Raw genomic sequence first — 14,335 nt, forward strand, 5'->3', positions numbered from 1 at the left:
TTTTTTTTTTTTTTTTTTTTGTTTTATATATATTTATTTGACATAGAAATTTTTATAAAATTGAAATATCTAAAAAGAAAATTTCCCAATATATGGAAGGAAAAAAATTCCTCAACTTTATGAATCTAGAAAATAAAGGGTAAAAGTGTCAAATCCTCCTATATTTACATGTAATTGAAATTCGGTAGTGTCTGGAGTTTTTAAAGAAAAAAAAGAAAAAAAAGAAGAAAAAAACTAAATCTAGCAAGAGTTAGTTCTCTCCCGCCTCGCGTTCACCGGTGTTGGATGGGTCCCTCTTCATTTCCGCCGGAGGCAAAAAGGAATCCATCGACAACCCACAAATGTTAAAATCAACCTCTTCAATTCTCCAATTCTCCTCTATTTTCCTCCGGTGGTTGAGTGTCTCGCCGTACCGGTGCAACCTGGCCGTCGTCCGGCCGCTGTGAGCGATGTTGATGTTGTCGACGTACTGGTAATCCTCAATGGTGGAAGCAATGCTGGTCTCCCAGAAAACTTCGTTTCGTTTGCCGGCTTTCATTTTGATTAGCTTGGTGTCCTCGAATTGGATGAGGAGACCCGTTCTTTGGCTGAAGTAGCCCCAAATCGTGTGGTGAACAATCTCCACGTGCGACGTGCTCTGTGATCTTAACAACTCTGATGCCGTCTCCAGCTTTAGAATGAAACAATCTTCTTGGTTTACGGTTCTCTCTCCAATGCATACGGCGCATTCGAACAGATTCGCAGTGTGCCGTGGATCTAATCCCTAAATTTCATGTTTATATCAACCAGTGTCAACAGTGATGACTAAAAGTCCACCAAAAACAGCGCAATAAGTCCTAATTTGAACTATAATCATATAGTTAAAACTTTCCACCTTCGTCGGAGAATAAAATGGTCACCTGAAAGAAGCGGCGGAGAGGTCTGGGAGGACCTTTATTGGCATGGCTGGGCTGAGAAGAAGACTGGTTCCAAGCGACCTTGCCGTCGCTTCCGGCGCTGATCTTGTAACCAGACACCACAAGTTCGAGATACCAGAGGTCCGGATTCTTCTGCCAAAGCACAAATCCACCGACCTCACATTTCCCCTTCATCTGAACACTGTCTTCCCCTTGCTGCATCGCCGATCCCAACATCTTCACCTGTCCCACCGCGTACATACTGTTCACCGAGTTCAATGCCGCCTGTCCACCCGCCGCCGCCACATACTGATGCACAATATACTTGGCTGTGGACGCCTCCTAAACATACAAAGAATGCATGATTCGCTTTGATTTTATTTGAATGTGCATCGAGAGAGAGAGAGAGAGAGAGAGAGATAAACGGAATCTTACAATGGAATAGTCTCTGATAGAGAAGTTGAAGGTGAGATCGAGATGGACCTGGAATGGAATTAAAGGAGTGCCGACGAGCTTGAGGAGAGCCATGAACTCGTTGTTGGAAGCGGCGGAGAGATGGGAGGAGGATTTACCATTGTTGACGTTAGTATTCGCGGCGGATTGAGCCTTCATTAAGGCGCGGAGATTCCGCCAACGGAGGGCGGCATTGGTGCCCATATTGGTGAACATTTCTTCAGGGATTGGGACCTCCAGAACCGTGTCGAGTCCATTTTCATGGTCGACATTGGGACAGAGCATCCTCATGGAAGAGAAAATGAGATGGATGAGATGAAGAAGATTATTGATGAAATGGTTTTGGTTTGAATGGGGGAAGGGGGGAGCGGGATGGCCCTGTCCTCGCCGCAGCGAGGGGTGGGGGGTGGAGCTTTGTTAAGGTAAGCGGTGGTTAATGGAAGTGGGAGGGGGAGGGGGAGGGGAGGGGGAAGGAGAAGGAGTGGGATTTTGGGGAGGTAGTTTCTTCGCGTTGTGGTCCTTACGCGTAGGTGTCGTACTTAGAGGTCACGATTTTATGACCGCCCACTCACTAACTAACTGCCTTTCTTTTATTGGCTTCCTTCTTTTTACGCCTCCGTTACCATTGTCAATTGCAAATTCGTCCTAAAAATTAATAATAGTTCCGAATAATTAACTTTTAATGGAATTAGGTAAGAATTAAAAATGTTTTTGTTATTCTCCTCCGATTATGGTAAGAATTAAAAATTCGTCCTCGCGCTCATCCCCTCTCCAATTGATGTGAAATTTTACCACTCTCTTGGGGTCTAGCGTCTCACTGTCACATGGTTTGGTGTATGGCTTTCATCCTATTTGTAACAACTCAAATTCATCCACATCCTTGTGAAAACTGTTTTGTTATCCTCTCTGATTGATGCGATATCTTACCACTCTATTGGGACCCCTAGTGTCCTCACTATCACGCCACCCCGTGTCGGACTCTGATACCATTTGTAACAACCTAAACCCATTGCTAGTTGTGTAACGACCTAGATCCACCACCAGCAGATATTATTCTCTTTAGGCTTTCCCTTTCGGCCTTCCCCTTAAGGCTTTAAAAATGGTAGTGGTGGATTTGGGTCATTACAAATGGTATCAGAACCAGACATTCTCGCTGTTCCCCGAAGGGAGGTAGACACGAGACAGTGTGCCAATAAGGATGCTGGGTCCCAAAAGGGGTGGATTTGGGGACGGTCCCACATCGATTGGGGGAAGGAAAGAGTGTTCCACGTCGATTGGAGGAAGGAAAGAGTGTCATCGAGGACGCTGGACTCCGAAGGGGGTAGATTGTGATGTCCCACGTTGATTGGGAGGATAACAAACCAACATTTATAAGGGTGTAGAAATCTTTATGGAAGCCCGAAAGCGAAAGCCCAAAAGAATAATATGTGCTGGCTGTGGATCTCAATGTGCCTATGGTCTTCTTTAGACTTTACCTTCTATTTTTTCCCGTTTAAAAAAGAATTTTTAACACAAAATTAAAAATTATAACTCTCCATCAAATTAATTTATTTTTATAGAGGTTAAATTTGTAATTTAATTAATATTTTATATATCTAACCTAAAATAATTTCTTTTTATTTATTTTTGCTGATTTGGTGGGAGAAGGTCAAAGCCGAGGCACCAGCTTTCTCTGGACAGGGTTAGACCTCGCTTATCTCCGCCGCTAACGATGAAGGCAACCCTGAAGACTAAGTACGACGTAGACAAAAGCGGCGCCGTCTCGACTTTGGCCATTAACGCCGGCGATGTCAAGCTCCGTGCTTCTATCACCGACGCTACAATCATCAACGGCCCTAGTTTAAATGGCCTTGCTCTTGGCGTCGAGAAACCTGGCTTCTTCATGGTCGACTACAATGTTCCCAAAAAGGTACGCCGACTGTTCCACTTTGCAGATTCAAATGGCTCTTCGATGGTTGTGTAGTGGAAATAATTTCATGAAGTTAAACATAATATCGATTCATTGTACTGCCTAATTGAATTTGAAACATATTAGATTTCTCAAGAATTCATTTTCCCCTTTCGCATCGTAAAATCGAATCTCGTGCTAAATTGTTTCGTTATTGCATGCGATTGTACAGGATTTGCGCTTTCAGTTTATGAATACTGTGAAGGTAGTAGAGAAGCCTTTGAATTTGACTTACATCCATAGTTGGAGCGACAACAGAACAGTTCTGGACGGGACCTTAGTCTTTGATTCAGCTAACAAGGTCTCTGCTAATCACGCTCTTGGCTCTGGAAATTGTAAATTGAAGTACAGCTACGTGCACGAGGGGGTGACCACTTTTGAACCTTCTTATGATGTTGCAAAGAATTCGTGGGACTTCTCTGTATCAACGAAGGTTTATGGCGACGATGTACTCAAGGGTACGTACCAGACTACAACCAAGGCACTGGGACTAGAATGGACAAGGAATTTGAAGTCAAGCGGAAATTTCAAGGTAAGTGATTTTGTCATTATATTTATATGCAATAATCTTGCAATAATCTTGCAGTTGGCCAAACTTGCAATAATCTTGCAGTTGGTCATTATATTTATATGCAATAGTCGAGCTGTCTACTCTTTTCAGAACACACTCTACTTGCAATAATCTTGCAGTTGGCCAAACAGTGAACACTTATTTGAAAGAATGTCCGGCCTGGAAGTTCTAATGGCTGCACAGTTTATGAATATTTTTTTAGGTCAGACTGTAAAATCAAGCATTCATTATCCAGTAAATCATCATTCAATGATCATTGCCAAGTAATTGCCAAGTAATTTGGGGTATTCAGTGTTGTGAATTGTCACAAGGTCTTAGTCCTATTCTTTGGGACTTTAAGTTTCTTTCTGTCGATATTTTTAGGTTCAACCATGATTGTAAAGGCTATATAATTATATAATGTCATGCTTAGAATTAATAAAACCGCGTTTGAGATCCAATTGTTTATGTTCTCTGCCCTAACAATCTGCTGCTAAACTTATCAAGTTTTGTGTGTCACATTGTAATTCTTGAGTGACATATTGGTGAGAGTCTTTGTAGTGTGATAGTGAGGAACTTCTTCTCTCTGAACCACGTAAATATCTTGGTGCCTCTTTGTGTAATTCCGTTCATTGGTGTTGTGAGTACATTTGTTCCGCTTTCGGCACACAACAAGATTCGACATTTGTAATGTCTTCAGGCATCTCCTCTTTCCTTCTTTCCTTGTTGTGCGCCGAAAGTAGAATAAATGTACTCACAACACCAATAAACGGAATTACACAAAGAGACACCAAGATATTTACATGATTCAGAGAGAAGAAGTTCCTCATTATCACACTACAGAGACTCTCACCAATATGTCATTCAAGAAATACAATGTGACACATAAAACTTGATAAGTTCAGTAGCAGATTGTTAGAGTAGAGAACATAAACAATTGAATTTCAAGTGCAGTTTTATTAATTCTAAGCATGGATTATATAGCCTTTACAATCATGGGTGAACCTAAAAATATCAGCAGAAAGAAACTTAAAGTCTCGACTAATCAATCCTAAATATTAGGACCTTTTTACAACAATTGCTCTCGAAAGCCCGAACATTTAGAGCCTCCCTCACTCAAGATCAATCAAGCCCAAGCCCAAACCAACTAAACCAGTGGATACGCGCCTTCTTCCTTTCCTACCCAGTCTATTTATAGTAAATTTGCACAACTTTTCTATATATCCTTTATACTCCTATAGTGTTCCTAATAGCATTTCTATCACAAAGGATTGGAGATTTGGGAGGAAGTTCTCTAGATTTATGGATTTGAGCTTCCGAGCGGAAAGCTTTGATAAATGCAAAGTTTGATGTCTCATAGAGCCAATGTTAGAGCACTGGGGATCTTCCTATGGACTAATGGGAGTAGGCCCTGATACCATGAATCAAAAGAGACAGGGTTTCCAATTGGAATCACTTGATTTTCTACTGACTTAGCCTCAAGTAATCTGTTGTTTGGTTTGTGGTGAGTACTATTTGGGACTTTGCCATCTTATCTTTGAAAAATCTCCCTCTCCCACGTGGGGGGCTTGAGGAAATTCAGGACATATTTATTAGTCTGGCCATACGCAAGTGCAGGATTACAAAAAACAAACAGGATAGTCAGCCTTTTGAGTTAGGCTCCACGTTTCCGAAATTGTTAACTTAACTATTAACTTAGGTTTGAATTGGTTAATAGACTAATAGTTGGGGGGCTGAGTTTCACAATGCAGATTGAAGTGTTGCATTGAGATGAAACACTTTCTTTACCAGTCGTTGCAACGGAAGGGTTTATTCACCGTGAATTATATTCAAGATTTCTAGAAAGTCTTAGACTCCAAGAAAATTTTCGTGTTTTCGGTTAGTGAAAGTATTTCCAGATGATTTCATACCTAGGTGTAAACATGTTATAAGAAGTGTGGCAGTGCACTGACATGGGGAAGTTGAGTAGAGGGAAAATACCTGCAGCCTGCAGGGTCGAAGTGGTGGTTCCAGGCTGAGGTTCTTGTTGAGGATTGTTACGAGGAAGTCCCACGTTGGCTAATTAAGGTGATGATTATAGGTAAGGAATACATTTTCATTAGTATGATGCCTTTTGGGGAAACCTAAAGCAAATCCACGAGAGCTTATGCTCAAAGTAGACAATATCATACCATTGTGGAGGTTCGTGATTCCTAACCGTTTTGGTAGTAGAGATCTTGAAAACTGCTGTATTCTCATTGTAACTAGTTTTATCAATTCATAACAAGATTGTTTATTCTTGGTGGCAATGGTAACTATGAACATTCTTTGATAAAACTGTAGTGGCACCCGAGTCAATTAGCTCACGTAGTGTATGAGTTTTTCCACAACCCGAGCAGCCTTCAATCTTAAGCTCTAGAAACCAAATGATGCTCGTTTGATCGTTTCAAATGCCGACTTTCACTTCAGCCCTTCTAACCCATGTTTTGTTGTGCAGATTGTAGCATCAGTCAATCTGGGAGATGAACCAAAAAGGCCAAAAGTAACAGCAGAGTCGACATGGAACTTTTTAGTGTAATTTTAAAACCAATCTTTGCTTTAAATTCCTGTTTGTGATTCATTGTGGACATGGAGTTTCCTAAATACATTGATGTTTGAGTCTCATAATGTCTTGTGCACTGAAAATGAACGTACCATTGCATCAAAAACCTCACTGAAAATAAGAAGTAAGAACTTTCCCAGTTGCGCATTTATCTTCATCTGCTCTTGATTCTCAGGGGATAGTTTAGGGCTTTGTGAAGAATTCCAAGAATCGATGAATTTTATTAACTTCTAAGGCAAATAATCGACCAATTATTGAGATTGCAAGGAAATAAAAGTTGTCACGTGCCTCTTATAGAATTCCGTGAACAAAATTAACTTGAATAATTTATTAATGAATAATTCCATTAGCTAATAACCCCAACAATATTGGTTAACCCTTAACCAGGAAAAGAAAATATTGATTAATGATCTCATCGAGATATGCCCATCTTTCTAAAAAAGAATTAAATTTTAATATTAGTTTATTCTTAATTTATTTTTTAAAATCTAATCTCTATTTGTTTTTTCTTTTTCTATAAAGTTCGAAAATTATGATTATTATTGTTAATTTTGATAAAAATTCGACTAATTTTAAGATTTATTAGAATTATAGGGATTAAAATTATATTTAAACTATTTATAATTTTATTAATTATTTATAGTATTTTAATTACGAAACAAAAAAAAAATGGTAATTTTTTGATCTAGGATAAATTAAGGAGGACAATAACCGACAGATCATCAAAAAATAAAAATAAAAATAAAAAATAAAAAGGAAAAAAAGAAAGAAGAAGAGAAACGAGTGGGCCGGGCCGGCTTTTACATTTATTACCGACAGATCATCAAAAGATTCCGTGGAGTCGTCCAAGAAACAGGTAATTTTGGCGGGCTTGCTCTACTTTGTTTGTTCGGCCATCTCGCGGTCCCTAAACTAAAATAAAAGGCTGCCTTTGCCTGGCGAGCCTTCACAAATATTTTCGAATTCGCTTTGCCGCCACTACAATCTTCTCTTACCGCCTCCGGATTCTTCATCTACTGCTTTCAGGTCAGTCACTTCTTCGTCTTCGATTTTTTTGTGACTTTTTTTGGATGGATAGCGACGACGATTTCCAGTTACTTTCGTCTCCCGAGCTCGATTCCCCTCTGGTTTCCGGGAGGAAGTTGAAGCGGTTGAAGAAGGGAAGTGCTGCTGTCTCCGAGGATTTTCCGAGGGATGATCGATTTACGGGTGGGGAGATGGGGGAATTTTCGAGGATCGATGATCGGTTCGATGAAATGCGTGAATTGAGTGCGATGGAATTTGAAGCGGATGATTCTGATAACTTGAACGGCCAAGATCTGGAGGACTCCGATGAGCTTCAACAATCGGGATCTGGATCGAGGGATTTGGATGAAGGTGGTGATTTGGAACGTACTCTTGGTTTGGATGGGGAGGAAAATGATTCTGGAGTGGAGAAGGCCTTGGAATTTGATGCTGTGGCAGGAGTTGATGAAAAAGCTGAAGATCAAAGTCTGGGCGTAGGAGAGGAAAGTGGGGGAGTGACGATAGATGAACTGGAGAAGAAACGGCCTAGTTTGGATGCGTTCGAGGACGAGAGAGAAGCAAAGAGGAGGAAATCTATGAACAAACGGCTCAAGAGCAGTGGAGAGCCTGGAGATTTCAACGAGACTGCGGTCTCCAAAAGAATTCTCGAGAAGGTATGAATCCTTCAATGTTCTTAACTGTGATAACTTATGTGGATATTTCCCCAATTTCTCGGCGTTTGCTTACTAAATTTGCTTATATTTTTCAGGAGAGAAGAGAATACGTTGAGCAACTCCGCGCCGAGTCTCAGAGACTCTTGCGAGGTAAGTACTATATCTAACTCTCAAAATCATGCTCTAATTCTTCTGAAAAACCATCGATCTTTATAATAAAATGCCAAGCAAAAGCACCATACTTCCCCATTTACATTCTCAACATTTTAATTTGATTTCTTGTTAGATACTAGAGGAGCAGCATTCAAGCCCATGCCACTTGTTCGGAAGCCAATATCTTCAGTTTTGGAAAAGATCCGTCTAAGGAAGCTTGAACTCTCTAGGAAGTGGGTATTCTCTTCTTAGCCATACATGCAAATTTAACTATGAACTTATGTAATATTTACGTACGCAGATCCACCATTATCGAGAACGCCATTTTCGATGACGACGATGACGATGGATTCACAGAGGTCGTCATCAAGCATAGGTTATCTGTAGAAGGGAGATCAGATTCTATAGACAAAGAATGCGAGGATGTGGATCAGGTTGCTGCAGATGTGGAGGACCAAAAAGATTCATTGTGTATAGATGAACGAAGTAATGGGAGAAACATGCCCTCAGACAGGGAAAGGGTTAGATGCTTCCACCTCTCCTTCCCGTGCCATTAATAAGCTTAATTAGTTTATCCTTAAAGCAAGCTGTTACTTTCTTTGTTTGGTACACCCATTATTATGTAGCTTTCCCTCACTTCTAAATGGAGTTTTATCACATGCTTAAGAGTAATAATTCTAGTGGTAGAAGTATTGGGTTAGTCTGGTTGAGCCATTGCAAAAGCTAAGACTTGAAGGAAGCTAAATGACATTCTTTATGTACTGAATATTTGGCACAACTTACAATTCCATTTTTGGCTGCAAGAATTGTCAAATTTCATGTGTAATGAAGTTAGGATTTCAAATGTGCAACTGACTTTGATGCAGTTGTTCCCTTTATGTAATACAGGCTACCGATGCGATTTCAGAAGCATTTCGGTCTCCTGTTAATGACACTCAGGTATTTTCATTGAGTTGTGATGATGTTTTGTGTTCTGTCTATATTATGAGCAAAATTAACATGTCTATCATGTTCTAGGAACTCTTTTCTGATTCCCAAACAAGCAATGGAGATGATATATCAGATGAGATGTCCAAAAATCCTCTGCAAGAAAATTTTACGCCATCTGTATTGGCTATGAATTTAAAGCTTGAATCTGCACCTCTGGATGATGTGTTGGACGAGGCATCCAGCAGTCGTCTGCAAGAAAATTTCACGCCATCCGTCTTGGCAATGAATTTGAGGCTTGATTCTGCAGCCATTGATGATGAGTAAGAATGTTGTCATGTACTCATTTGATAAGTTCATGATCCTTTGGTTTACATATTGGTTACATAACTTAACTACTTTTGGTTTTTGTAGATCTGATGAAGAAGATAATGACAAGGAGAATGTTAATCCACGCCCACATGATTCGTCAAATTTGCCCTCATCGGAGAGCGGGGATCCTGTTAAAGCTTTTGTTGATGATGAAGCTGAGGAAGAAGATGACAGTGACCATGATATGCGCTTCCAAGATGAGGAGGAAGACGAGGACTCGGATTCAGAAGAGCTTAAAGATATGATAGCAACTGCGTATGAAGAAAATCCATTAGACAATGAAAGACGTAACGAACTCCATCAGAAGTGGCTTGAACAGCAAGATGCTGCTGGAACAGAAGATCTTCTGCAGAAGTTGAAATGTGGCTCAAATTTTAGCAAACCAGTTTTGCTGGAAGATGAAAATAACGAGGGAGAAAATGATGATCTTGAATTTTGTGAAACAGCTGAAGAAGATTTACTTCCACTGAATGTGGCTCGAATGAACATTAGAAAAGTGAAGCAAATGCTTCCTCAAATGTATACAGATGAGGATGATCAGTACATGTCTGATGACGAGGAAACAGAGAGGAGGCTAGCAAGAGAACTCATATTTGATAAAGCTGTAAGATTCAAGCTGATCTTTGATGAACTAAGTCTTTTATTTATATCTATGATGATCTGACCATTGTTCTGTAACAGGATGGAAAATCCACATTCCTGTCACCTGCTGAGGATGAGAGCACCAAGCAAGTCTTTGGCCTTATCAAAAAGCTGAATGTTGTGCCTGATGTCAAGAAGAGACCCAAAGCTCAATGTAAGATCTGCAAAATGTTTCCATCCATCCCTTATACTGTTTAATCCTTATATTTCGTCTCCATTTATGCAGCGTTTTCGGATCCTATACTGTCCGGTTTGGGCAAGAACACATCTTCAAAGGTATCTGTGTGCATAATCTCTAAATTCAGAAATGCGTCACCTATTTATAAAACTAACATAACATATGTGATGCAGTCATCTTTCTTAGGCCGAAGTTCAAATTCATCTCTTTCTTCATCCCACAAGCATGGATCATCAACCAACGGTCGTTCTTTTATTTTTGGTCGGGACAATAGTAATAGCAGGAGTGCAATTCCAACAATGGAGGAATCTTCTGGGGAGGTAAGCGAATATTACATTAGTTCAATCCAAACTGATCAACGTTCCTTGGTCGGGTCGTGGGCGAGGTAACAACTTCAATGGCTTGGCTTTGCAGGGTCAGTGTGAGAATAAACCAACAAGAGTTTCTTCAGCCAAGTTTAGTTACTCTCAAGTGAGACCGAGTGCACAGAACACGGCGCCCGAAACTAAATCGGGCAGTTCATTGTTTGATATATTAAGGCAATCTTCTTTGCAACTGCAACGCAAACCGTGCACTTTCGGTGAGGAGTCTACCCAAATGAGCTCTGCATTTGCGTCATTCAAATTGGAGAAGACGCACATGAAGAAGCTAATAAAGACTGAAGGCAGATTCTAATTCTCAATGCATTATTTTGTTTCTGTTAGTGATGTTTGATGCCAACTCCGCTCAACGTTTCGTTGGGTGCTGACTTTCCCCACGTTTCTGCAAGTAATCAAGATTTTTGGAAGGCCACACAACAAAACCAATTAGAAGGCAAATTTGGCTTACAATTTTGATTACTTTAAATTGGTAGTCTGACAAATTTTGTTTTTAAAAAATAGTAGTAAATTCAAACTCGATAGAATCATTTACGAAATTAGTCTTTTTTTCTTTCTTTCTTTTTTTTTTTTGCAAATATATGAACTTTGAACTTCGTAGGCAGATTTGGTTTAAGATCCAGTGATTGTGGGCCTCCCCAGAGGCCCATTAACAGCATCATTTTATCTTTCTTGTCCCTTTTCTAAGGAAGTTACGAATTTTGATACATTGCCTTCATAACTCCTCTCTCTACATATTCCTATCTCTCTTTTCTTTCAAAGTACATATATTTGCAAAAAAAGGAATGGGAACTTTCAACCTCTCCAAAAAAAAACCTAAAATAGCCTCAAACTAGGGTTAAAAGATAAAAGTTTCTAAAATATTACACAAAATCACTGAGTTGGAACTCGCAGCAGCACAAGGTCAGACAGGAAGGTGGACACCTTTTTTTGCCATGCCATCCAAGGTGTCGTTCAGCGCTTGACAGAGACCAATAATCTGAACAGATCAAACAGATAAAATAATTACACAGTGGATCCACATATCAAAAACGAAAATAATAAAATATATACATCTTTCATATCATTTTTTTCTTCTAAATATAATAAATGCAGATATCTAAACTTTGCCAAAACATATGCCAAGGAATTTAAGTGAACCAGTTTTTAGCTTTCAAATAGAAACGAGCAATAAATGGATAGAAATGAAATCCATTGAAAATACCTGTTCATCCCATTGCTGGAACTCTTCAACATCGTCCTCAAAATTAATAACAGCTTCGACCTGATTCGAAGTTCTATAGGTAAATATAATATTTGAAAATTGTTTTGACGTCTAATTAATACAAATCATTTTACTTTTAATTTATTCATTTATCGGAGTCTGAATGCGACCTCCTTTTTGAGTGAGGGGAGGAGAAAAAAGAACCTGGTCAATTGAACCCCTCATTCTCTCTTCGCAGATCATTCTTGACGCTATCTTTTCAGCCTAAAAACAGAGTCAAATTTAGAAAGCGAAATGAACTTAAATAAGCCAGCCAAATTGAGCATCTGCTTGTAAACCAGAGGCAGCAAATATCCAACAATTTCTCTCTATCTCCACCAAATACACACGTACATTCTCTCTACTTGGCCTTCACTAACTAGACCTTGATGCAACTATCCATCTTTTGTAACTTATTTGTCTTAAGAGTAAAATTTTGAGACCTTAGCTTGAATCTGTAATGGATCCCTTTTATACTTTTTGTCATTATCAGTGAACCAAGCTGTTTACAATTAAAGTAAACAGACCTTTGAAATCAAGACTAAAGCTAAGATCCCTTTTATACCTGTTCATCCTTAGGCAAACCTTTGAAATCAAGACCTGCATGCTACTATTTGTTGTTCACAAGTCTCAATTACAGATAACTATAAAGGGAGTATAAATTTATAATTATAAACAATAACTATAAAGCACAACAAGAGCCATAATACAAAGCCAAAGCTAAGAGCCACCTAACATCATTTGAAAGGCAATGTGAATCAACCATGCATCTTGTTCGTGCATAAAGATATAAATTAAACGGAATCATAGGGTACTTCAAAATAAGAGAAGGATTTTTTAGTATTCTTGGAATGTATTTCCATAAACATGGTTAGCTGGGACCTTCTTTCAAAGGAGTTTTATAGTTATTCTTTTTCTTTCTTTTCTGTTGTTTCGAGTATTGAGAGCTTTGGTAGGTTACTGATAGGATCCATTCTCTCTCTCCTCTTTATATTAAAAACAAAAGTAGTAATTGAAGGATAATTGTTACCCAAACAGACAGTAAGAAACTACTTTAAAGATCATTAGCAAGGGGTTTACGAAGTTTTGTCAAAGCGTTAAGAATAATAAAATATATCACACCTTACGAGAAGGAATGCCCAGCAAAGTGCCCAACTCTTCAAAGCTGCCACAAGAAAAAAGCCAAAACATAATAATACAACGAGCAGAAATAGAATAAGGAAGAGAAAATATACTACAGTTTTACACATTCAACCTTATATTTGTGTAAAGTTTGCTTGCACTGAGAAGATTATGCTCAATCATAGCACGGTCCAACACAGTAAAATTATCTGGCAGAAGGGCTTGCTGTTGAAGTGAGGTTAAAAAGAAAGGTTTTTAATAAATAATTTAATGCAGAATCCAGAAAGAAGTAGAGAGCAAAAACAATAACCTGATGAGGCTTCAGCTCTTTGGCAAATGCATCAATTTCTGGCTTTCTCAAAATTCTCTCCAAGTAAACCTAATAGCTCAATTTTACTCTCATTAATGTCAATTCAACAGAACATAGTCCTAATCATTGAGACAGAGAGACAGAGAAAGAGAGAGGAACCTTTTGCAGGATTGGATAGATTTTTAACTTTGAGCAACGCTCGTCCTAAGCCAAAATGCCAACATTTAGGGAAAACATATTTTGAAAATCACTCCCCTCCAAAATGACAAGTACATTCCATTATTAAAAATCGAATTTGACCTTGTATAATGTGGCAAGAACTCGAGATCGCTGTGGTCCAGCAGCAGCCAATATTGTACATGTCACTGCAGCAGATAAAGCTTGTTCCAATGCTTCTTCGTTGATCTCTCTGTGAAAAAAATAAATAAAGTAACTAACAACATCCATCTCTATAATGACTATACTAAAAAGACAGTGGCCGAAAAAGAATAATAATTACTAAGCAATATCTTTAAACATCACCAAGAATGATTTTACATTTTTCATTTAGAAAATAGTAAGTTTCTAAATTCAACAGTAGAATACAAATCATAGCATTGTGTTGAAACCCATATATTAAAAGTACGTAGGCATGAGACTTTCTTTTACGATGAAGGCACAAAATTGTTCAATACATTGAGAAAAAAAGATGCAGAAAGGAAATAAAAAATAAAAAATAAATAAATAAAGTTTGCTTTCGCCCATGCATAAGCATTATCTTTAATACATCACACAAATGATTTTACATTTTTAATTTTGAAAATAGCAAGTTTTTAAATTCAACAGTAGTATACAAATCATAGCATTGTGTTGAAATTCAGATATTAAAAGTAAGTGGGCGGGGGGGGGGGGGGGGGGGGGGGGG

At 38.8% G+C, this 14,335-nt stretch overlaps 4 protein-coding genes across 6 annotated transcripts in view; 2 read left to right on the top strand and 2 right to left on the bottom strand.

Annotated features, from left to right (window-relative positions):
- Positions 1-117: 117 nt before the first annotated feature.
- LOC111446111 lies at positions 118-1,800 on the bottom strand. Its single transcript, XM_023084773.1, has 3 exons — positions 1,332-1,800; positions 900-1,238; positions 118-763 (listed from the first exon to the last, which is right to left on the bottom strand). Exons 1-3 carry the CDS (start codon positions 1,638-1,640, stop codon positions 251-253), a joined length of 1,161 nt encoding a protein of 386 aa, XP_022940541.1. The 5' UTR covers positions 1,641-1,800; the 3' UTR covers positions 118-250.
- Positions 1,801-2,964: 1,164 nt separating this feature from the next.
- On the top strand, positions 2,965-6,579 carry LOC111446129 (outer envelope pore protein 24, chloroplastic-like). The gene is made up of 3 exons (XM_023084798.1): positions 2,965-3,258; positions 3,470-3,829; positions 6,324-6,579. The coding sequence occupies exons 1-3, from the start codon at positions 3,061-3,063 to the stop codon at positions 6,402-6,404; spliced, it is 639 nt and encodes a 212-aa protein (XP_022940566.1). The 5' UTR covers positions 2,965-3,060; the 3' UTR covers positions 6,405-6,579.
- A 761-nt stretch (positions 6,580-7,340) lies between these two features.
- On the top strand, positions 7,341-11,197 carry LOC111446126. Its single transcript, XM_023084794.1, has 11 exons — positions 7,341-8,107; positions 8,203-8,257; positions 8,394-8,493; positions 8,562-8,781; positions 9,149-9,199; positions 9,278-9,510; positions 9,602-10,163; positions 10,241-10,355; positions 10,428-10,477; positions 10,553-10,699; positions 10,794-11,197. Exons 1-11 carry the CDS (start codon positions 7,499-7,501, stop codon positions 11,052-11,054), a joined length of 2,403 nt encoding a protein of 800 aa, XP_022940562.1. The 5' UTR covers positions 7,341-7,498; the 3' UTR covers positions 11,055-11,197.
- A 165-nt stretch (positions 11,198-11,362) lies between these two features.
- The window catches only part of LOC111446127 (COP9 signalosome complex subunit 4-like), a 6,874-nt gene continuing 3,901 nt past the window's right edge, over positions 11,363-14,335 (bottom strand). Inside the window, exons 7-15 of one of the 3 annotated variants that reach the window (XM_023084796.1) lie at positions 13,732-13,840; positions 13,591-13,635; positions 13,432-13,500; positions 13,255-13,346; positions 13,122-13,164; positions 12,165-12,224; positions 11,961-12,020; positions 11,612-11,735; positions 11,363-11,570 (exon numbers count right to left, since the gene is read on the bottom strand). In XM_023084796.1, the coding sequence (XP_022940564.1) occupies positions 11,661-11,735; positions 11,961-12,020; positions 12,165-12,224; positions 13,122-13,164; positions 13,255-13,346; positions 13,432-13,500; positions 13,591-13,635; positions 13,732-13,840 (553 nt within the window). In that variant the 3' untranslated portion in view covers positions 11,363-11,570; positions 11,612-11,660. Of the gene's footprint in view, positions 11,736-11,954; positions 12,021-12,094; positions 12,225-13,121; positions 13,165-13,254; positions 13,347-13,431; positions 13,501-13,590; positions 13,636-13,731; positions 13,841-14,335 lie in introns of those variants that run through there. The other 2 variants (XM_023084795.1, XM_023084797.1) reach the window with 2 other exon arrangements.

The sequence above is a fragment of the Cucurbita moschata genome, unplaced genomic scaffold (genome assembly GCF_002738365.1).
Source record: "Cucurbita moschata cultivar Rifu unplaced genomic scaffold, Cmos_1.0 Cmo_Scf00008, whole genome shotgun sequence".
Classification (NCBI taxonomy): Eukaryota; Viridiplantae; Streptophyta; class Magnoliopsida; order Cucurbitales; family Cucurbitaceae; genus Cucurbita; species Cucurbita moschata.